The sequence below is a fragment of the Leucopleurus acutus genome (assembly GCF_964270905.1).
Source record: "Leucopleurus acutus genome assembly, chromosome: 2".
Taxonomy (NCBI): domain Eukaryota; kingdom Metazoa; phylum Chordata; class Mammalia; order Artiodactyla; family Delphinidae; genus Leucopleurus; species Leucopleurus acutus.
The window spans coordinates 172,922,503-172,944,520 of record NC_139143.1 but is presented as its reverse complement, the minus strand read 5'-3'; the positions used below and the strand labels follow the sequence as shown (position 1 = coordinate 172,944,520).

At 57.4% G+C, this 22,018-nt stretch overlaps 1 protein-coding gene across 2 annotated transcripts in view; it reads left to right on the top strand.

Moving 5' to 3' along the window:
* The first annotated feature begins 1,122 nt into the window (after positions 1-1,122).
* The window catches only part of RPS6KA1 (ribosomal protein S6 kinase A1), a 36,066-nt gene continuing 15,170 nt past the window's right edge, over positions 1,123-22,018 (top strand). The window contains exons 1-11 of one of the 2 annotated variants that reach the window (XM_082833701.1): positions 1,123-1,273; positions 7,338-7,382; positions 15,614-15,730; positions 16,001-16,082; positions 17,969-18,049; positions 18,231-18,310; positions 19,685-19,791; positions 20,518-20,555; positions 20,903-21,045; positions 21,399-21,469; positions 21,784-21,872. In XM_082833701.1, the coding sequence (XP_082689827.1) occupies positions 1,211-1,273; positions 7,338-7,382; positions 15,614-15,730; positions 16,001-16,082; positions 17,969-18,049; positions 18,231-18,310; positions 19,685-19,791; positions 20,518-20,555; positions 20,903-21,045; positions 21,399-21,469; positions 21,784-21,872 (916 nt within the window). In that variant the 5' untranslated portion in view covers positions 1,123-1,210. Of the gene's footprint in view, positions 1,274-7,337; positions 7,383-14,488; positions 14,767-15,613; positions 15,731-16,000; positions 16,083-17,968; positions 18,050-18,230; positions 18,311-19,684; positions 19,792-20,517; positions 20,556-20,902; positions 21,046-21,398; positions 21,470-21,783; positions 21,873-22,018 lie in introns of those variants that run through there. The other variant, XM_082833700.1, reaches the window with a different exon arrangement.

Below are 22,018 nucleotides of genomic sequence, written 5' to 3'. Positions count from 1 at the left end.
TTTGATTTTTTAAAGTCCTAAGCTGTTCCCCATCTGCTGTGTAACCTTGGGTAAGTCACCTCATCTTTTTGAGGCTGTTTTATGATGTGTAAACTAGGTGGTGGTGAGGATCCAAGGAGATCATATATTGGTGAAGCCTGACTGGAAGAAGGCTTCTGATGAACAATCCTGCTTTAGAACGGCTTTGCAAATGGACATTCTTCCCCACCCATGAAACCCGCAAGCCCATCTCTCCACTCCCCCACGTGTGAATAAATCTCATCACACCTGAACCCCGAACACCTCTTTAGACGGAGGCTGAATCTCTCCGGGGCAAATCTCTCTCCCTGGCCTCCCTGCACCCCAAGCACAGCCCAAGTGTCGGTCAATCCTGGAACGTGGTCCCTGCTCTCCTCAGAGGGGGCACAAGCCCAAATGAGCCCAGAGCTGGGCCTGCAGTTGGGAGAGATTCGGGGAGACGGCTTGAAAAGAGCAAAACATGCGTATTAAGACATCACTTTGGAGGCACTGTGGGTCCTGATGGTGGTGAAAGACTTGTACCCTACCTGGAGCCAGGGCGCAGGAGATTCCAGTGTCGCCTTCCGGGGCGGGGTTAGGGGGTCCTAGGGCCTTGTAATGGGGGGAATAGGGCCCAGGCTCCTTTCTAGCCTTTGCCGGGGTCAGGCCCAGGACATTCAGAGTGTGTGTGGGGGGGGGCAGGGGGAAACAGCCCCCGCTGGGGGGGGAGAAAGAACATCTGGGGAGCTATTCCAAACGAGGTGAGTGGGGGAGATGGGTAGCCCTGGCATGGTCCCCTCCGGGGACCAGGTTTGGGAGGGAGGAGCCAGGAGGGCCTCTTCTGGGCTGAGCAGAGCGCGGGCCCAGGGCTCGCGGTGAAGGCGGGGCCCGCACTCTCTTCGCGGCGGGGGCTGGGGGTCTGTGCTGGGAATGCCGCGCCGCGGGGGCCGGGGCGGGGCTTAATTGGCCCCGCCCTTCGCGCAGGTAGCCAATGGGCGCGGCGGCGCCGGGTGACGGAGGGAGCCGAAGTGCGAGTGCCGCGGCGGCGGCGGCGCGGACGGCCCAGCGAGAGCGAGAGGGTCTCGGCGGGCGCGAGGGGGTTAGGGGGCGCGGGGACGAGGGGACGCGGGAGCGCGGAGCCTGGGACCTCAGGACCTGGGAGGCGAGGCGGCCCGGACCGCCGGTGGAGCGCGGGCCGCCCAGCGGCGGCGCGATGCCGCTCGCCCAGCTCAAGGAGCCCTGGCCGCTCATGGAGCTGGTGCCGCTGGACCCGGAGGTGAGTGAGCTGGGCGGGGGACGGGCGCTGGCGGCCGGCGAGCCCGAGTCCCCACAGGGGCGGGGCGGCCCGCAGCGCCTCTGTAGCCTGGCGGGCGCCCGCGCGGACGCGAGTGCCCTCCGATCTCTTGCCCCCTCTCCGGCTCCACCCCCTTCTGCCCCGGGTGTGTGTGCGCGAGGGACAGTTCCGCCACAGCGCCGAGAAACCCCTTAGCCCGGAGAGGGTATGCCGTGGTGCGCTGAGATCTGACCCCCGCCTCACCCCACACACCTAGGACCTGCACCGGGAGCTGTCGGAGTTTCCTTCGTTAGGGCAGACGGCCAGGGCTGGGGTGTCAGATGTCTCGGATTCTACAAGAGACAAGGATCATGGGACCCCCCCTCACTTCTCCTTGATGTCTCCCAGCGCCCTACCCCAAGAGCTCCCGCTACTCGGCTGCTGACCCTAGAAGGATTGTCCCTCTTGACCCTAGCAGTTGTGGAATTTGGGGTGACACCGCCCGTCTGGGGCTGAAACTCTTGGTTTTCTTTGCCCCAGCCTAGGGTCAGAGGACACCTGTGTCACCTGCTCCAGGCTGGGGGGAAGAGAATGGGGAAAAGCCCTTAGACATTGTGAAAATTATTCCTGGAGATGAGGAGAACGTTGGTTCCTGCCCCCTCCCATAGGAAGGACTGGGCCCCTGGGGAGTTTGGCCTCTGCCTGCCTAGCCTCTCCCAGAAGCACCTCCTGCCCTCTGAGGATTCTATGGTGCTAGGCCCTAAGCTTGCAGAAGGCCAGCTCTTCCTGTGCCCTTTGACCCCCAGGGTCAAGGTCAAGCCCATCTGCCAGCAGATGGAGAAAAAAAACTTTTCCCTTAGCCTCATTCTGGGAAGGAGGTAGGTGATACTGCCTTTCCAGAGGGGATGTGGGGATATGCAGGGAGGGTATGGAAAGCTCAGTGAGCTTGGGAGCCAAGGTGATATTCTTCTGGCTTGGGCTCAGAGCCCCTGCTTAGATCCCCTCCTCTGCCCTCTCTTAACTGGGGCAACCACCAAGTGCCCTGCCTCTCAGGGTCACAGGTTGAGATCAGAGTGAGGATCCCTGGTCCCCAGAACCCAGAGTGTGCTGCTCCTTTAAAGGGATGGTCATGGCTGACACTGGCTATTGGAGGGTGGGCGCATGGCAGGATTAGGTAGCCAACCTGAAGGCGCAATTTGGAGTAAATTGCTTTGGGATCCCTGCCATGGGGTTTTTACGGGCCCTGCTCAGTTCAGAAGTTCTCTCGCTGACTCACCCTCTGAGGTGAGGAACACTGCCCTCTGCAGCCCCTATCCACCACAGCCCACCCCCCAAGGACTGGGGCACAGGGGGTTGGGGAGGTGTTCAGAGGTGGATTCCTTTGCCTTGGCATACCGTTGAGACCTAGGCCTCCCTAGAGGAAGGTGGACTGGGAGGGGCCAGGGAGAGACTTAATCTGAGGACTTACCATGGGTTATACCAGTAGGGAAGAAAGACACCCAGGAGCTCAATTCCCGGTCCAGGGCACTACTTCCTGTTTCTCTTTGGGGAATCCTGGGGCAGGGGCCAGGTTTAAACAGGAAACTCAACTCAGTTTTAGTACTGCTGTAGCTGAACTCTGAGAGGAAGAGACTGGCTTATTTCCTAGGATTAAGGGGGCTGTGATTTCTCTAGGAGCTTCACCTTGGAAACACTGTGTGACCCCCAATCAGTCTTTAGCCTCTCTGGGCCTCTGTTTCTCCAATGGCCAGGGCTGGGTTCTGGCCTCTGCTTTCTGGGCCTGAGAGGGTACAGAGTCCCGAGTACCACTGCCCATTTTCCTCCTCCCCACTCCATGGAGGTGCCAGGCGACTGGGTGTTATTGTTTGGGTAACAGGAGCCATGGGGCAGCCAGGGCGCGGGTTGGGCTGTTTTCACTGGAGAACAGGGCCTCGCTGTTCTTAGCCCAGGTGACATGTAAGTGATACAGCAGCCTGACCTGCAGGTATAGGCGCTGCTGCTGGCTCCTGGCCAGGAAGGAGGCAGGCAGAGGGGCTGGTGGGGGCATTTGGCAGAGGCCTGGGATCTGGACTGCCCTGCCCTCCCTATGACGCTGCGAAAATGGGCTGCTGGGAGGCGGGGCCTTGTCTGGGGTGTGGCCCAGGTGGAGTAAACCCATTGGAAGTGTGGTTGACGATTCTGCCTGGGCCTTCCCTGGCCTTACTGAAAGCAGTAACCTTGACCCCAGGCCCAGCCTCGCTGTGTACAGAGCTTCATTATGTGCCACCCACCCCACTTCACCACTGTTACCTTATTAAAATAAAACAACTCTCAAAACAACTTCTCAAGGTAGGGATTATTACCCCCATTTTCATATGGAACAGCTGAACTCAGAGAGGAGAACTGGCCTGTGAATTAATGTCAGAGTCAGAATTGGAACCCAGATCTCTTGTTGTCTCCAGCCTAGTTGGGGGAGGCTTAAGGACAGGGAAGAGCTGGGATCAAACTGGCCCAGGTGGAAGGTACTCCAAGAGAGACTCCGGATGTTGGCAGACTCTCCTGTCCAGCCTTTGCTGAGGACTGGTGGTACCAGCCGGCCCTGGCACCTGGCCCCCAGCTTCCAGCAGCGCACAGGGCTGCCAGTGCTGGGCTCTGAACCCAACTCCTGGGGCTGCTTCCTGCCTGTGGGGCACGTGCTGTCTTTGTCCATCTGCTGCCCGGCCTCTCCAGACGCTGCCCTGGCCCCTCTTCCCGAGACAGAGCTGGTTGGGTGGGAAGGAAGGATGCTTGGTGAAACCCATCTCTGACCTCTGGGGAGGGGGGACAGTGGTCTGGAGGCCCTCCGCAGCTGTCCCCATGAGTAGTGCTCTCTGAGGAAGAGGGAGGAGAGTGGGTCTCCATCCTCCAAGAGGCCAAAAGCCCTTTCCTATACCAGACTTTTTAGACAAGGTCTTCCATTCAGTATTTTGCAAGGTCAGTATCATTGTCCTCCTTCGTTCATTCATTCGTTCATTCAGCAAATATTTATTGAGCACTTATCATGTGACAAGTACTAACCCAAGCAGCAGGGTACAGCTGTGAACAAGATGGACCTGCCCTCGTAGTACAGATGAGGAAACCGAGGCTCAGAGAAGTAATGTGACAGGCACAAGGTCAGAATGAGAGGCTGGCAGAGCTAGCATTAGCGGCTGTATCTTTGTGGCTGCAAACCTGTGTTCTTTCCACCATCTGTGCAGCAGTCAGACCAGAGGGGCAAATGAGCCCTGTCTTCCCAGGACCCTGGCTCTAAGGGGGGAAGCTCACCTGTGGTCCTCTTTGCACTTACAGTTCTTTCTCCAGGGCTGCCCACTCCCCTCTAGAGACCTTGTGCAACAGCTCTTACAGGCATGGGGCTCCATGAGGATGGCATCCAAGCTAGAGACCCCAGGACTGGAGGCAACCAAATAGGGCCTGTGGAGCCCCCTGAATCCTCCAAGATACTGCTCTGTAAGCACACACCTCTGGGTACACCCACCACCTCCTCCCCTCCCTCATCAGGGATTCAGGCTTGCAGCCACGTGACTCTGGGTCATGGCCCGATGTCTTAGGGACCACAGGTAAGTCCCTCAACTCTCTGAACCTTGTCTGAAAACTGGGAGTAATAGAAGTTTCTCTGGGGAATTCCCTGGCGGTCCAGTGGTTAGGACTCTGCACTTCCACTGCCGGGCGCATGGGTTTGATCCCTGGTCGGGGAACTAAGATACCGCATGCCGCATGGCATGGCAAACAAACAAACAAACAAACAGAACTTGCTCTGGCCTCCTTGCTCTCTTTGCTGGGTTGAGCTTTCATTTGACAGGCTACATGCTGGACCCTGCTCTGGGTGCCAAGGAGATGATGCTGGACAAGTCATGGCTCCTTCCTGAGTTAATCTGCAGTTTGCTCGGTGCTTTGAGGCCCAGAGGAGGGAGGAAAGGGCTTGAGACTGTGTGGACAGAGGAGATGACATTAGAACTGAGTCCTGAAAGAAGACCAGGGGTTTGCCAAAGTGACCAGGCAGGAAAGGTTTTCTTGGTAGGAGGAGCCACCGTGCAGATGCATGGGGATGTGAAACAAGCTGGTCTGTTCAGGGTCTCAGGTTGTTCAGTTTAGCTCCGTAATAGGGCCTGATAGTAATAATGGGGACTGTTTGTGGACCAGTTACGTGCCAGGCATATGTACTTTACAGACACTATTTTGCTTGCTTCTTACAGCCACCCAATGAGGTACATTACTTTTATCCCCATTTCACAGATGAGGAAACTGAGACCTTGAGAAATGAAGTAACCTCAGGGTCATGCAGGTGGTAGAAGCCAGAATTTGAACCCACATGGTCAGGTTCCAGAACCCACATTAATCACCTGTGTTGGGCAGTTGGTGATGACGGCTTTGAACGCCATGCCAAGGAGCTGGGACTTTATCCTGCAGGCAGTGGGAAGCCATGGAACTGTTTGGGGCCTGGTACGTAGGAGGTTCTCAATAAGGAGTGAGTGAGTGACCAAGGGAGTCGATCACTCAAGTGTAACGATTACAGTTGAGTTTTAGGAAGGGTGAGGATTTGGAATGGGGGAGGCTGGTGTATAGGCCATTGTTACCATCTGGGGGAATTATGTCAAGAGTCTAGAATGCTGGGTGAAGTGGAACTCCATCTACAAATGCACCGTGCCTCCCCCTCCCCCCAGCCCTGGTCGACCTGGTCCTTCTCCCCAGGCTTCTGAGAGATGACAGGTATGTGTATGCGTGCGTGGTGGGGCCTGTAGAACACTGGCCCCTGGGGAGGATTAGGGGCATTAAAGGGGCTCAGGGGGCAGGATGTCCGGGGAGCAACAAGGGGAGGGCTGCTCCAGGGGCAGGGAGATTATGTAATGGGCAGAGCACAGCTATGCCTGCTGCGGCCGGGCAAAGCCGCAGCTGCCCTGTGGACCCGGCCCCTGGCTCCAAAGTCCTGGGTCTTCCTGGCCTCTGCACACTCTCGCTGTGCGGGAGGGGTGGGGACAGCTTCTTTCAGCTTCCCAAGGCCCAGATGGGGTAGGTTACTCACCTAATATCACACAGGAAAGGGACGGTGTACCCCAGGGTGAGTAGCACCCACCTGAGGGTGAGGTCTGGGGGCTGGAGGACTGCCCAGGGGCGGGCTCCAGTGCCTGCCTCTCTGCAGGTAGTTCCCCTAGCTGGGCAGTGGGCTGCTTTTCCTCAGTCCTCTTTTGGGCACCTCCTGGTGTCAGAGACCAGATTTTGAATCCCCACTTACCAGCGGTGTAACCTTATGCGCCATCACTAGGCCCCTCTGCGCCTCAGTTTCTTCCTTTGCCAAGTGGGACCAGGGCCTGCCTCCCAGGTCAGGAGGGTTTAATGGTGCCACAGGTGTGAGGCACTGAGTCCAGTGCCGGGCATGTGGCAGGGGCTCGGAAGAGAAAAGCTGTTAGCACCAAGCCCTAATCTCTGCCCTCCCAGGGCTCCCCGTTTTTTAGGAGGGGCAGGCCCGTGTGTAAATAGTCCCTGCGTTGTGATAAGTGGTAAAATGAAGGATCGCAGGACCGTAGTGGAGCAGCAGTGATTCTGCAAGGATAGGGAGGGGTCCCAGAGCTGGCAGGGCCAGGGTAGCCACCATCACTGGGCTGGACACTCTTCCAGACTTTGTTGCCTTCAGCCCTTGCATCAACCCTGGGAGGTGATGTAAATACCCTCCTGCTACAGATCAGGAAACTGAGGCCTCTTGAGTTGGTTAGTTGGCATGCACAGTTTGTCTGTGGCAGAGCTGGGAGTCCTTTCCTTCTCACTGGGAGAAGGTGACATTTGAGCTGAGCCTTCAAAGATGAGGTATTTGCCAGGCAGAGAGCCCGAGGGAGAGATGCCGGGAAATGGTCCGCCTGAGTTGTGAGGGGCTGTTGCAGGAGCCTTGATGCCTGTGGAGGTAGAGAGGACACAGCCAGAACTCCCACCCTCACCTCCATGGCCCCCTAGCTACTGGGAGCAGCCGAGGGTGGGGGTGCCCCATGGGGTCTATCTTTGCTTTGTGCCACTCTGGTAAGTTTTGACAGTGTTCCCTCATCTCCCTTCTCTTTTCCAGAATGGACAAGCCTCAGGGGAAGAAGCTGGACTTCAGCCGTCCAAGGTAAGGACCAGGGCTAGCACCAGAGCTAGGGACTGTCAGGGGTGGGGGGACCGTTTGCATGGAGTGGAAGAGGAGGGAGGCCTGTCCTCGTCCCCCCCGGGCGTGAGGCCCTTTGGCCCAGCTCAGCCTTCCTTCTCTGGTCCCACCTAATCCTCGAGGCAGCCCTGCGTGTCAGGATTACTTGCTCCAACCTTCCTATTTCTCAGGTGAGGGGACTGTGGCCCAGACAGGGTCAGAATCCAGGCTAGAACTCTGGTTACCCATCACCCAGACCAGGACACTTCCTCAGTTTATTTACTCGTGGCAGCTTGGCCGACTGTATTGAGAGGGTGAAGGGGTGCTGAGAGAGGCTCAGGTCTGCTGGGCCTGACGTGGGCCTGGAGTCATCTGGCACCTGGCGCTGGAGGGAACCTGGTGGCCTCATATCTAACCAGGGCCCAGTGCCTGGCATGTGGTGCACAGGCCATTTCTCAGGGACCCCACCTCCCAGTCCCAGGCTGGCGCCCTCTCCTCTGCTCTCTCTGCTTCCCCTGGGTTCCTCCCTTCAGCCCCTCAGCTCCTGTTGCTCGTTTTGTGTGTTGACAGAAGTGCCAGGGCTGGGTGACAGTTGTGTGACCTTGGGTGGGTCGTTTGTTTCCTCTGGGCCTGGGCTTTCTCATCTCCACGTTGAGCTCCTCCAATTCTCGAGGAGCTGCGAGGTCACAGAGCTGCTGGCTGTGGGGGGGCTTTGGAAGCCGCCAGGCAGGACAAAGTATGGGTTCTGGCAGTAGAGCCAACCTGAGTTCGAGTCCTGGCTCCACCATCACCATTTGACCAGAAGCTTCTCCAAAGTTTCCTCAGCTGTACCTTGGGAATAATAGTAACCTACTTCTCAGGAGTGACGTGAAGGACAGGTGAGGTAGCAACCGCCTGCCACACAGTGCCTTCAGCAGCAGCAGCGTGGACGCCCTGCTGTATTGCTCAGCGCCACTGCCTGTTAGTGGCCACACCCGCCTGGCCTGGGTCTGCCTGGGCACCAGACCATGAGCTCGACCTTTGAGATAGACCCAGAGCTGGTCCTGATGTTTGCCTTGACTCAGCCTCCTAGGATAAGGGAGCCGAGCTACCCGGGGTGGGGCAGGCTGACAGAAGCAGGCTCCCACCCCCTCCTGTTTTTGGTACTGTGGCAACCTTGGACCACCAAAAGCAGTCCACGTGGTGTGGACTGGGCCCCTTGGCTTATCTCAGCCTCATGTCTAGAGAATCTCTTCCCACAAAGGAGCTGCCCCTGGTTGCCTAGTAACAGAATGAAGGGGCTGTAGGTCTCCAGTGAAGACCCAGAATGTTCAGATCTTGGGGCTGTGGTTCTGGGAGTTGCAGAAGTGCTTGCAGCTTTGAGGGAGCTGGTGGTGAGTGCAGCTTCTCACCTCAGTGCTGGAGAGGCTGGTTGGGAAAGGGCAGGAACTTACCCAGGCGGGCGACCTACATTTGATCCCAAGCCTGGGACTCCTTCTTGCTCTAGAGCAGATCCTGGGCTGGGAAGGGAGATGTGGCTGGACACGATGGGTCAGGGAGGACCTCCAATGCCACGTTAAGGGAGAGAAAGCGCCATATCAGGAGCTTTGCATTTGGTTCTCATAACACCCCTGGAGGTTAACTCTCCCCATTTTACAGATGAGAAAATTGAGGCCCAAGGTCAAATAGCTGGTGGGCGATAGGGTCAGGTCTTGCTTGACCAGAGAGCCCACCCTCCTCCCAGCCCAGGAAACACACTGAGTGCTGAAGAGGAGGAGCATTGGGTCCCCGTGACCCCAAGTTCCATCATTCCTCGGCACCTGCTCATTCACCTTCTCCATTGCTCCAGAACCTCCTAGCATCCCCAGTGCCCACTTCTGGGCTCACCACACCAGGGAGCGCTCAGCCTGTGGTCAGGACTTCATCCCTTTGTTTAGTGGAACAAGCTGGCAGCAAGCTGGTTTATGTTTTGCAACAGCAGACTTTCAGTGCACCCTGCTGTAGCACTGGGGTCATTTGGGGACCCCAAAATGAATTCAACACCCACCCTCGGGGAGTTCCCAGTGTTGGGGGAACGGTGGTAACAGGAAAGCTGTGTGGAGGGCGCTGTGATGGGGAAGAACAGGCTGTGGGCACCTAAGACCTCCATTCTGCGCCAGGCCTCATAGTGGGCAGTGAAATATACCACCTTCCTACATGTCTCTTGGGGGCATGATGAGATGAGCGCATCCCGGGAAACCCAGCCAGTGGCATCTGAACTCAGGGCTGAGCGTGGACCAGAAGGACAGTCACTGCTGTGTGTGGCAGAAGAGGAAGAGTTGGGATGGACCGTGGGGCACCAGGTCACCTTCCCTGCAGAGCTGGCATTTGGCTGGGCCTCGAAAGGCAGGATTTGGGCAGCTGGAGAGAAAAGTGGGCCTTCCAGGTGGAGGAGAGGCCTGACTTGGAGGGGGACTTGGGAGGCAGGGGCTCTGAGTTCAGAATCCTGCCCCTCTTTCTTGTTTGCTGTGTAACCTTGGGCAAGTGATTTGCCCCTCTGAGGCTCAGATGTCTTTTCTGTAAAAGAATAGGGTCCACCCCACAGGGCCACCCAGAGGAGGGAATATGATGTGTACAAAGTGAAGAATCCAACAGGGTTTGAGGCATACTATTGGTGTTTAATGCTTGTTTATTTTATCCATTTCAGGCAGAAGGGGAGATTGGGGTTTTAGCAGCTATAGTGAGGACTGCAGTCTAGGGTGAGAGCTTCTGGAGTGCACCTGGTGCCCTCAGGCATGCTGGGGCTCCATTCACCCTCCCTCCCTTCCTGGGGGTGGACTGGGTGCCCCAGGCCCCCTCCCCCGGCTATCTCCGGAGCTGGACCCCTTTGAAGCTCCTGCAGGTCTATTTTGAGAGCTGAGCGTCTCCCCCCTCCCCTCCTCTCTTCCTGTTTATGAAACCCTGATCCCTCCCGGATCCCTCATGCTCCCCCTGGCTGGAGCTCAGGCAGGATGTGACTGTGGACTTCGGGGAGCCTTGGGAGCTTCAGGTGTTGAGGGGAACTTCCCTGGGACTAGCCAGGGCAGGCTAGCCCACCTTCCCAGCACCTGAGACCTGCTGGGCTCTGTCCCTTCAGCCTGCCCAGAGGAGACCCTGCGGCAGTAAGAGTGCCCGTGTAATCCAGGGAGTTCTGTTTACCACATCCCTTTGTTTCTGTGGCCCATTTTGCTTCTAGAAACAACCTTTTGGGGGTGGAACAATCTAGTTTTGACCTCTGTTTTATAGTAGAAGAAACTGAGGCTCAGACAGGGAAAGAGATTTGCCTGGGAACACTCAGCTAGTGAGTAGACGGTTCTTAACTTCCCACGCTGTACTCCTGGCCTCAAGCCTCTTTTCCACGCTGGTCTCTTCCTACACGGAGTGTCTAAATTTTTCCTCCTTTCTGCCTGGCCAACTTCTGTTCATCTTCAGGGTCCAGCTGGACTGCCCTGTCTTCCTGGACCTCACCCCAGGCAGGTAGTTAGAGCCTCTGGGCACCTACAGCACCTTGACTGCACTGTGTCCCAGGATAGTTGTGTTTTGTTATTGTGTATTTTGGGGACAGGTCTGCCTTAACATGTGCGCCTCCTAGTGTCTGGTTCCTGGCCTGAGGACAGAGCAGCGCGCCAGTAGCTGTGAGTGATTTCCAGAGGGGAGGCAGGCTGGCAGGGCTTGCAAGGAAGGTGATAATGAAATGCTTAGAGTGTAGGCTTTGGAAGTAAACAGGTTGATTTTGCCCTGAGCTCTCCCCCTTTCTGGCCATGTGGCCTTGGGCAAGTCACTTTCTATCTGAGTCTAGTTTTCTCCTTTCTGAAATGGGATCAGTACTTCCTTGGAGCTAGGACACAGGGCCTGGCAGAATCCACACCAACAAAAGTTGAGGGAAAGAATGACTTCATGCAATAAATGTTCAATTAATAGGCACAATTCTCATTGTCATTCCATGCCAGTCCTGGCCTCGGGCCCAAAGCCACCTCCCCTATCAAGGATGCCTGGGAAATGTAGATCCCTCCTCACCTGCCCAGAGGCATGCTGGGAGAGGCGTCTGGGGACATCTGTCCCACCAGAGGGGGCAGTCCTGGGAGGCCCTGCAGATGATGCCAGCTGGGGGAGGGGCTCTTGGTGTCCATTAGGGCCAGAGATTAGCAGGTGGGCTTGGGTTGCAGCTGCTGGAGGGAGGCCCAGTGTGGGGACCCTACGGGCCAGGGATCAGGTGGGGGGGATCTGGGCTTCTCTCCAGCTGCCTTGTGGGAGGAAGTAAATAAGAGGAAGTATCTCTAGGGGGAATGGGGCAGGGACCAGGGGGTGGGGTCTGGTGCTGTCCTCCCTACTCCTGCCACCAGCGGCCTCACAGGCCCTGCACATTCCCTTCAGTGAAGGCAGTTCCGAGACCGTTTCCTTCCTGTTGCCCCTTCCCGTACCCTGCTAGCCGTGGAGAGTCTTCCTTTGCTTCCGAGGGACGCAAGGGTTGGGGGGCCCCAGCCGGCACTGGACCAGAGAGCTTTGGGGCTCTCAGGACTGCCCCAGCCTCCAGACCCCAGACGCTCCAGAAGAAGCTGGAGTACAATGAGAGGCCTCGGTCTAAGGAAGCATCTTTCACAACACCCAGCAGGCCGTCATCAGGCAGTTATCGGAGGCCCTGTGGGGACTGGAAGGGGAAGTTCGGTGTACGTGGGAGCGTTTCCACATAGGGGATGTCTGTGGACATGGTTTCCGATCATCGGACTGTGTGCATTTGCGTGTGTCACTTTCTGTGGGTGTACTGGTGTCAGGGATGTGGTGAGGCCATGTGGCAAAGGGCTGGGCCTGGCCAACCCCTGCCCCATGGCCACCTGCTCCTCCTCTCAGGCCTCTGTGAGGTCCATGCTCGGGCCTTCTGCCCCCTTGCCCGTCCCAGGGCCCTGGGCTGGCAGGCTTCTTAGGGCAGGGTGGTGTCCGCTCTGTAGGCTGCCATTTTGGGCGGGCCCAGCCATGGGAAGGTCACTACGGGGGAAGGATTTCCCGTGCTCCGGACCGGGACAGTCAGAGATGGTGGCCTTGGTGCCCTCTGCCCCCCATTCTCTCCAGGGGATGTTTGCAGGTGTGGGGTACCCACTGTGTCACTGCCTCATCTCCTTGTAACTTCTGTCTGTGTTCTAGTCTCCTTTCCGTAGGATCAGAGGAGATGAGGGGTGTCTCTCTGGGCCCACCCTGGAGCCCTGGGTTTGGGGTCTGCATTGTCCCCTCCTTAGCAGGGGAGCCTAAGCCGTCTTCTGTCCCTCCTCCCTGCAGAGGGGGAAGTGAGAGGGAGGGGGTCAGGGACCCTGCCTGCTCGGCCAGGAAAGCTGAAAAAGCAGAAGTAAGGGGAGTAACTGGGCCCTCTGACCGCCAGCTTGGGCCCCACCATGCAGACCCCGGCAGATTTCCCCAGAGTTGAGAGAGACTCACTCCCCTGTCCCAGAAAGGTGAGCAGAGGGTTGGCCTGCCTCCAGCGGGGTCTGTCATGACTCTGGGCAAGGAATGGGTTTGGGGGTGGCTGTGTCCCCTGGGGTTTCCGGGTGACTGCCTGTGTCCCCAGGGAGTGTTCTCAGTCAGAGGCAGACAGACAGGTGGAGATTCAGACCTCAGGATGGGGTGGGTAGGGGTTGCTGTGTGGTCTTGGCCCTCCCCAGCCCCTCTCTGAGCTGGGCTTTCTGCCTGTCCCACCCACTGGGTTACACTCAGGGGCCTGATTAGCCTGCAGCTTTCGTGGCTGTTCAGGATCCCCTGAAGATGGGGCTGTGTCTCTGAGGGTCAGCATCTAGAATGGGAAGTCCCCAGACTGTCCTGGTGCTAAGGGAGGGGGCAGGATTGGAAAGGCAGGACGTGGCTCTGGCTGACCTACCTGCCCACGCTTTCCTGGTACTTGAGGTCTGCTGACCCCAGGCCAGGCAGTAACCAGGGGAAGAACTCGGGTTTGAGCTGGCTCTGCCACCTGTGCACATTGAGCCTGGGTGAGTCACTGTCCTGTGGGCCTCAGTTTCTTGTTCCTGAAGTGGGGGATGACAGCTTTGGGATATTTGGATCAGAGCCATCAGTTTGCACTCAGGAGACATCCATCTCGGTCTCCAGTGTCTTGATCCTGGGCCCCTCAGGCCATAGCATGGGAAGGAAACTCCAGAGAAATGGAATTCCTCAGAGATGAGTCTGCCACGAATACCAGACTGCTCTCCCAAGCGCTGGGAGTTTGCAGGTGATGTCCCATCGCTTTCCTGCCCCCAGGCAGACCAGCAGGAACCTGGAGGTCTTCCCTTAAGTCCAGAGTCTGACTCTCGGGGTGTCTTTGTGTCTTTCCTGCCTGTATGTGTGCCCTGGGTATCTGTCAGTCTCTTTGGGCCTCACTGATGCTGACTGCTGCCCACCTGCCTCTGTTGTTGAGCTCCTGTCTCTGTCTCCACTTCATGAGTGTCTGTCTTCACCTGTTGGGTACATGTCACGTACTGGGTGCCTGTTGGGTCGTGTCCCCTTCTGTCTCTGCCTGTTAAGTACATGTCCCCATCTGTCTCCACCTGTTGGGTGCAGGCCCCCATCTGCCTCTGCCTGTTGGATCCCCATCTGTCTCTGCCTGTTGGGTACATGTCCCCATCTATCTTTGCCTGTTGGATATGTGTCCCCATCTGCCTCTGTGTGTTAGGTATGAGTCTCTGTCCACTTCTGCCTATTAGGTATGAGTCCCTTCCTGCCTCCGCTTGTTGGGTACATGTCCCCATCTGTCTCTGCCTATTGGATGTGTGTTCTTCCTACGTCTGCCTGTTGGGCACGTGCCCCTATCCATCCCTGCCTGTTGAGCATGTGGACTCTCCTACCCATCTGTTGGATGCCCACCTTCATCTGTCTTCACCTGTAGGATGCCTGCCTCTGCCTGTTGGGTGTCCCTGTTTATTTGCCTCTACATGTTAGTTGCCTGTCTCTCCCTGTTGGGTACCTATCTACTCCTCAGTAGCTGGGTTGGCATGGGGCTTTCCCTTTGAAGGCCCACAGGGAGGATGGGGAGGAGGGCCCGAGGGCAGCCCTCAGGCAATGGGGAGGGGGAAGAGAGAGGAAGGGAGCGTGGTAAGGGAGCTGGGAAACCACAGGCCCTGAGTGATTGGCAGTCCTGGGCTGGGCCCAGCCCCCGCCTTCACCCTGCACATCCGCCTTGGGCCTGGCCACCTCCGCAGCAGCCCCGGACGCTGCCTGCTCCTGCCATGGTGCCTCTGCCCAGCCCAGGCGGATGGAGCGGGATCCCAAGCTGCCCCGTCTGCGGCTCTGGGCCCTGCTCCCCTGGCTGCCCAGGAAGCAGCGGCCCAGGATCAGCCAGACTTCTCTGCCTGCCCCTGGCCCTGGCCCTGGCCCTGGCCCCAGGCAGGATTCGGTGAGTGTGCCCAGATGTCTGGGCCTGGCCTGACTGTGGCCCTTGGAGCAGGTGCCTTGGAAGCCAGTTTAGCCTCAGCTGGCTGTGGCCTCTCCTTGCCCACGCCTGTCCCTGCTGGGTGATTGGACCCTGCCCAGAGTTGCTTCCTGGGGAAGTGAGCAGGCACTTCAGGGCTCCAGGGCCATATGGACAGATTGGAGGGAGGGCAGAGGGGTCCTAGAACAACTGGGACGTGGCAAGGGCTTTCTAGTAGACTTGTATGAAGGAAGTTTCAGAGGGTGGAGCATAGAGTCTCTGGCCTTAGCTCCTACCCACCCCAGACTGGCACTTACCCGGTTGGTGGGGGAGTCTGAGGTGACTCTTGGGTTCTTGTGTATCTCAGCCCTGTCCTTCTAGCCAGAGACAGCCCATCTTCCATCTTGACCAGGAACAAAAGCCCAGTTGTGCCTTCCCAATATGAGAACAAACCCTACTTCCTATTGTGGCAAAACCAAAACCTTTGCAGCAGGGGGAGGGGAGCCGCACAGGGAGGACCTGGGGCAGGTTCGTGGGCCTCAGCCAGAGCCTGGGCTTGCCTCCACCTGGCCGTGCCTGGGCATCCCTCTGGGCCTGAACAGGCTGGAGCAGCAGGAGGTACAGGAGCTCACCTGACCCGGCACCTTGGTAATTTTCCCCTCCCCGGCTTTTGCTGTTGATGAACTGGGAGGCCCTGTCAGGGTAGCTGGCTGGTTGGGCCTGTAGGACCCTGTCTGCTGAGATCCGGTGGGAGTAGACTTGGATGGGGGGACATGCCCTGTGCTGACCTGAATGGGGCCCACCGTGCTCACCAGCTCTGTTCCTCCATCAGGATGAAGACGTCCTCAAGGAGATCTCCATCACGCACCATGTCAAGGCTGGCTCTGAGAAGGCCGACCCATCCCACTTTGAGCTCCTCAAGGTTCTGGGCCAGGGGTCCTTTGGCAAAGTGAGTCCTGAGCCCACAGCTGGAAGGGCAGCGCTGGTCATATCAGAGGGCAGGTGGGAGGGTCACCTGGGAGCTTAAAAGATCAGAGGGCAAAGGTTGATGGGTCTAAGAGGAGGAGGAGAGAGGTCACCGTGGTACCCAGTGGGGACACAAGGTCAACTTGGTGCTTAGGGAAGTTGGAGGTCAGCCTGGGACCTGGAGCGTGTGGGAGCTGATGTGTTCGACCCCTGCCCAGCTCCTCCCCTGGTTTCCCCCCCGCTGCCTTCTCAGGTCTTCCTGGTGCGGAAGGTCACCCGGCCTGACAGTGGGCACCTGTATGCCATGAAGGTACTAAAGAAGGCGACACTGAAAGGTGAGTGGGGGGTACCTCCCCGTGCGGAGCCCAGGCTGGACACAGATGGAAGGAGACAGCCCAGCTCTCAAGGGCCTTGGGTCTGATGCAGGAGATAGCTCTGTCACCAGGAGTACCTGGTCTGAAGGTAGAGAAACAGGCCTATTCTCAGCCGCTCCTTATCCCCCACCTCAGCTGATAGCAAAGACAGGGTCCATTCAGAAGCACAGACTTCCGGGGATTAACCCCACCCCTTCCTGCTCCCCTTAAGCCAAGTGCTGACTGTGGCTGAAGGTGCCTGGAAGGAGGCAGGGGGTGAGTGCACTGTGTTTGCGGGGGGGCCTTGTGCTGTCAGCAGAGCTGCTTTGCAATGTTAGGAGAGTCAGCGGGAGACGTCTCGGGGTGGAGAAGGGCGTGAGAGGAGAGGAGGGAACCCGGGAAAGGAGGCAGCTGGGTGGGTAGGAGAGGGTGGGTCAAGGCAAGGCCGCAGAGATGGATGGGCTCAGAGAAGGGAGCTGAGCCCAGGTCTAGAATCCCTGGACCTGCAGAGGGCGTGAGGGTGGTTGGAAGTGGGCTTTGGGCCCGGTAGTGTCTCTTTGACCAGCCTGGGAACCAGTGTGGCCACTGACCAAGTGAAGCGGGGCCCATCTGGGCTGGGGGGCGGCGGATAATAGGAGGTATTGGCCTTGGGGTCATGGAGCCACAAAGGGCTGTCTGTGGGGTGATGCAGCTGTGGTGCCCCAAGGCCATCCTGGTAGGGATGGGAGTCCTTCCCTAGGAGGGATGGTGGGAGGAGGAGAATGCTGCAAAGGGCTCCCAGGCTGGGGCAGGAGAGGCTGAGCAGACTATGCAGCGCGGTGCAGTTGGTACTGTGACCAGGGAGCCCGGGAGAGCGTGGGTTGTAGCCTCAAAGGGTGTGGGCTCACATGGGAGTAGCCTTTTTTTTTTTTTAATTTATTTATTTTATTTATTTATTTTTCGCTGTGTTGGGTCTTTGTTGCTCGCGCGGGCTTTCTCTAGTTGCGGCGAGCGGGGGCTGCTCTTCATTGTGGTGCACGGGCTTCTCATTGCAGTGGCTTCTCTTGTTGCAGAGCACGGGCTCTAGGCGCGTGGGCTTCAGTAGTTGCGACGTGTGGACTCAGTAGTTGTGGCTTGAGGACTCTAGAGCACAGGCTCAGTAGTTGTGGTGCACGGGCTTAGTTGTTCCATGGCATGTGGGATCTTCCCGGACCAGGGCTTGAACCCGTGCCCCCTGCATTGGCAGGCGGATTCTTAACCACTGGAACGCCAGGGAAGTCCCGGGACTTTTACTCCTTAAAAAAAAAAAGGGGGGCTTCCCTGGTGGCGCAGTGGTTGAGAGTCCACCTGCCGATGCAGGGGACACGGGTTCGTGCCCCGGTCCGGGAGGATCCCACATGCCGCGGCGCGGCTGGGCCCGTGAGCCATGGCCGCTGAGCCTGCGCATTGGAGTCTGTGCTCCACAATGGGAGAGGCCACAACAGTGAGAGGCCCACGGACCGCAAAAAAAAAAAAAAAAAAAAGTGTTTGTGGGATGTCTGCTGAGACCCATGAGTCTGAATTTCAGGCCCAGAGAATCTGCCCTAGACTGGAATTAGGGACTTTTATGCCAGATGGAGAGGGGGCTGATGAAGGCATCCCAGGGGGAGCCACGGGGGCAGAGGCCAAGGGCACACAAGGAACAGGATGCTTAGACTGGCTGGATTGAATGGCCTCCTTGGGGCATGGCAAGAGACAGGGCTAGAGAGATGGGCAGGGCCAAGGGCCAGCCCTGGGCACTGCCGAGAGATGTGAGGAACAAGTAGAAAAGAGAGTCCTTCTTAGCCAGGGCTGGGCGTCGCTGTGTTGGGTGGCCAGACCCTTGGTAACCGCCTTCTTCCTCTGACCAGTGCGTGACCGCGTTCGGACCAAGATGGAGAGAGACATCCTGGCTGATGTAAACCATCCGTTTGTGGTGAAGCTGCACTATGGTGAGACCGCAGACCCTACTTGAGCTCCTACCCTACCTGCCAGCCTTTGCCCTTGCTGGTGGGCTGTTGCCTTCCCTGTATGTTGCCCTGTCTGCCACCCAGCAGGCTAAGGAAGCTGGGATCAGAGGGGCAGGGCCCAGGGCCCAGCTGGTTCCACCATGGCCTTTTCCCGTCTCCCCAGCCTTCCAGACTGAGGGCAAGCTCTACCTTATTCTGGACTTCCTGCGTGGCGGAGACCTCTTCACACGGCTCTCTAAAGAGGTGAGCTGACACCCCACTGCCAGGGCACCAGGATGGAGCTGGCACGGCAGTGAGACCTCAACCTGAGACTCCCCAGACCTGCCCAGCAGTCCCCGACCCACCCTGGGACAGAGCCCATTCCCTGGCAAAGCCTCTGAGAGTTTCCCCCAAGATGGTCTGAGGAGAATCAGGCTCTGGATCTGATGCTGCCCTGATTCCAGAAGCTAAGGGTGGCTCTCACCTCTTTCACCTCCATTCTTTCAGGGCTTCTCTGCGCAGGGCTATGAAGGATGCAGAGAAGCCCAAATCCACCTAGAAAGCTAGATGCTTTAACATTATGTCCCGTTAACCAAAAGGATTTTGAACTCACATAAAAGAATTTGAGGACTTCCCTGGTGGCGCAGTGGTTAAAAATCCGCCTGCCAATGCAGGGGACACGGGTTTGAGCGCTGGTCTGGGAAGATCCCACATGCCATGGAGCAACTAAGCCTGGGCGCCACAACTACTGAACCTGTGCTCTAGAGCCCGCGAGCCACAACTACTGAGCCCACATGCCACAACTATTGAAGCCCGTGCGCCTAGAGCCCGTGCTCTGTGACAAGAGAAGCCACCGCAATAAGCCCATGCAATGCAACGAAGAGTAGCCCCCGCTCGCCACATTTAGAGAAAGCCTGCATGCAGCAACAAAGACCCAACGCAGCCAAAAATAAATAAATAAATTTATTTGGGAAAAAAAAAAGAATTTGAGCCAAATATAAAAACGGGGCCATTAATACAACTTAAACTTTAGAAGAGAACCAAACTTTTTAAATTTTTAAAATGTTATTTTAACGTTTAAATAGATAATACATGATTGAAAAGAAAAATATTCATTGAGAAGTCTTCCTCCCACTCCAGCCCCCTCTACCACCCCCCCACAGATAAACATTTTATTGGTTTTTATCTAAGCTTCCCACATTTCTTTGGAAATACAAACCAATTCGTTGTGTGTTCTGAATCCTGATTCCTGCTTTCTTACATACAAAGTACTGTTCTGTAGGTACCGTTCTTTATCTTGCTCTTTTCACAACAGTGTATCTTGGAGATGGACCATATCAGAGCATGGAGGAATCCTCGTTCTAGTTTATGGCTGCACAGCACTCCGTTATGTGGGGGAGAGAGTTTATTCTAGTCCACTGCTTGACCCTTGGGTTGTTTCCAGCCTTTCGCTGTTTGCATTTCAGTGCTACCGTGAGTGACTTGGACGCTAGTCATTTTATTCTTCGGACCCCTTCATACAGAGAAGGGTGTATGGCACTGGAATCTCTACGAGGACTGGGAAGCTACTGACTGCCCAGTGACCCAGCTCCTGAGGAAGAAGTGATCCCAGCTGAAGCCCTCTCCCGCCTGTTGCAGGTTATGTTCACGGAGGAGGATGTGAAATTCTACCTGGCCGAGCTGGCTTTGGGCCTGGACCACCTGCACAGCCTGGGCATCATCTACAGAGACCTGAAGCCTGAGAAGTGAGTGAAGGCCCAGCCGCGCCCGGCCTCCCTAGGGTGTACAGAGGCAGGCCCTGGGGCCTCTTCTAGGACAGAACCAGCCTGCTGGGGTACGGAGCCAGCCTGATGGGCTGCCCCATGAATGGGTGGGTGGAGCAGAGTGGTGGAGGCAGCAGGCTCACCCGAGAGGCTGCCTGATCTCTAGTAATGCCATTACCAAGGGCCAGGTACCTCTGTGCCTGGGTGTTGCCTACTTTTTTTGCTAATCCAGTGTGACATCTGAGATGCCACCATTGAAGGTCATTCCTTGATATGGCCCTTTCTAGAATTTTCCTTAACATCTGAATATCCTCAAGTGGTAACTTGGGAGCCAGGGGCAGGTGCTGAGGTGGAATGAGATGTGGCTTTAGAGTCAGGCAGACCCGAATTCAAATCTTGTCTCTACCACCTACTAGCTCTGTAACCGGGGGAGTTATTTAACCTCCCTGAGCCTTAGCTTCCCCATTGTTAAAATGGGGCCATAAAAATACCTGCCTCACACAGTTGTTTCAAGAATTAGCAAGAAGGTAGGCAACACACCTACAGGGCACCACCGACACCCACTCCACCTGCCCATTCATCAGATGAGCGGCCCTGGGTGGATCACCTTCTCTGGGCTGGACCCGATCCCCGCAGGCCCCATGGTGTCCCCTGAACCCACCGAGGGCCCACAGCTGGGGCGCCCTGACTCCCATCTCTCCATTGCAGCATCCTTCTGGATGAGGAAGGCCACATCAAACTCACTGGTGAGTGGAGGGCACCTGACCTCTTCTGTTTCAGGGGAGGGCAGGATGGGCTCTTGACGGGCCTGGGCTGAGTGCCAGGGGATCCGCTTTTTCTGAGAGGCTGTGCCAGGCGCTTGGAAGCGGTCAAAAGCCCAGGCCCCAGACCTGGAAGGGCCTGGGTTTGAATCCCAGCTCCCCACTGTGTAACCTTGTACAGGTCACCTAACCTCCCTGGGCCTCAGCTTCCTCCTGAGTGTGATGGGGGTGATGCCCTCAGGCCTCTGGGCAGGAGGGATAGGTGTGCAGGGAATGGCAGCGAGGAAGGCAGGGGGTCCTGAAGATGTGTCTTCTTGCCCTCCTTGCCACAGACTTCGGCTTGAGCAAGGAGGCCATTGACCACGAGAAGAAGGCCTATTCCTTCTGTGGGACAGTGGAGTACATGGCCCCCGAGGTCGTCAACCGCCAGGGCCACACCCACAGTGCAGACTGGTGGTCCTATGGGGTGCTGATGGTGAGTGCCCAGGCCCTGGGCCTCAGTTTCCCCATCTGTGTAAGGGGGTGGTTGATGGTCTCTAAGGCTCTCCTCTTGTCGTCTCACAGCTAAGCTGGCCTCACCCTCCACCCAGCTGCAGTTTCCTTCCTTGGAAGGATTCCAGGCTCAGCCCCCAGCCCTGTGCTGGGCGTCTCCCCAGCTTTGGACCCCTAGCACTGTTCCTCGTGGTCTGACTGACAGAGTGGGGAGGGGCAGATGCAGTTCTTGATCCAGGCGGAACTCCTAGGCCTGGAGCTGAGTGGCTGGGGTGGGAGGAGGTGGGGGGCATGGGAGATGGGACCAGAGCCTGAACAGACCCTTGTCCTCTGCAGTTTGAGATGCTGACGGGCTCCCTGCCCTTCCAGGGGAAGGACCGGAAGGAGACCATGACCCTGATTCTGAAGTAAGCTTCAGCCCCTCTCTGACACCTCAGGGTCTCCTCCATGCCTGGCCCCAGTTTGGGGGCCAGAGTAACACCCTGCACCTGCCTCAGATTCCCCATTAATGAGACGCTCCTCTGGGTTGAGCATTGTGCTTTCTAGGGTTCCCTTTTCATCCACAGGGGCCTGTGGGAGGGGAATCCCTGAGTCATTGGGAGGGGAGTTTGAGGATGGCTTGTCTGGACTGAGCAGGAAACTAGACGTGGACAGAGGTGGGAGGTGAGACGGGGCCTCTGGGGCAGAGCTCAGCCCTGACGAGACCCGGGGGCCATTTCAGGGCAAAGCTAGGCATGCCCCAGTTTCTGAGCACGGAAGCCCAGAGCCTCCTGCGGTCCCTGTTCAAGCGGAATCCTGCCAACCGGCTCGGTAAGCAGCCCCAGCTCAGGGGAGGGGAGCGGGGTACAGCTGCGGCCTAGGCCACGGGGCCACATCTGGGGCTGAAAGGGGCCGTTGTCCTTTGTGTGGGGAGACAATGCCTCTGGCCACCCTGCTTTCTGGCTCCATGTGTGGCG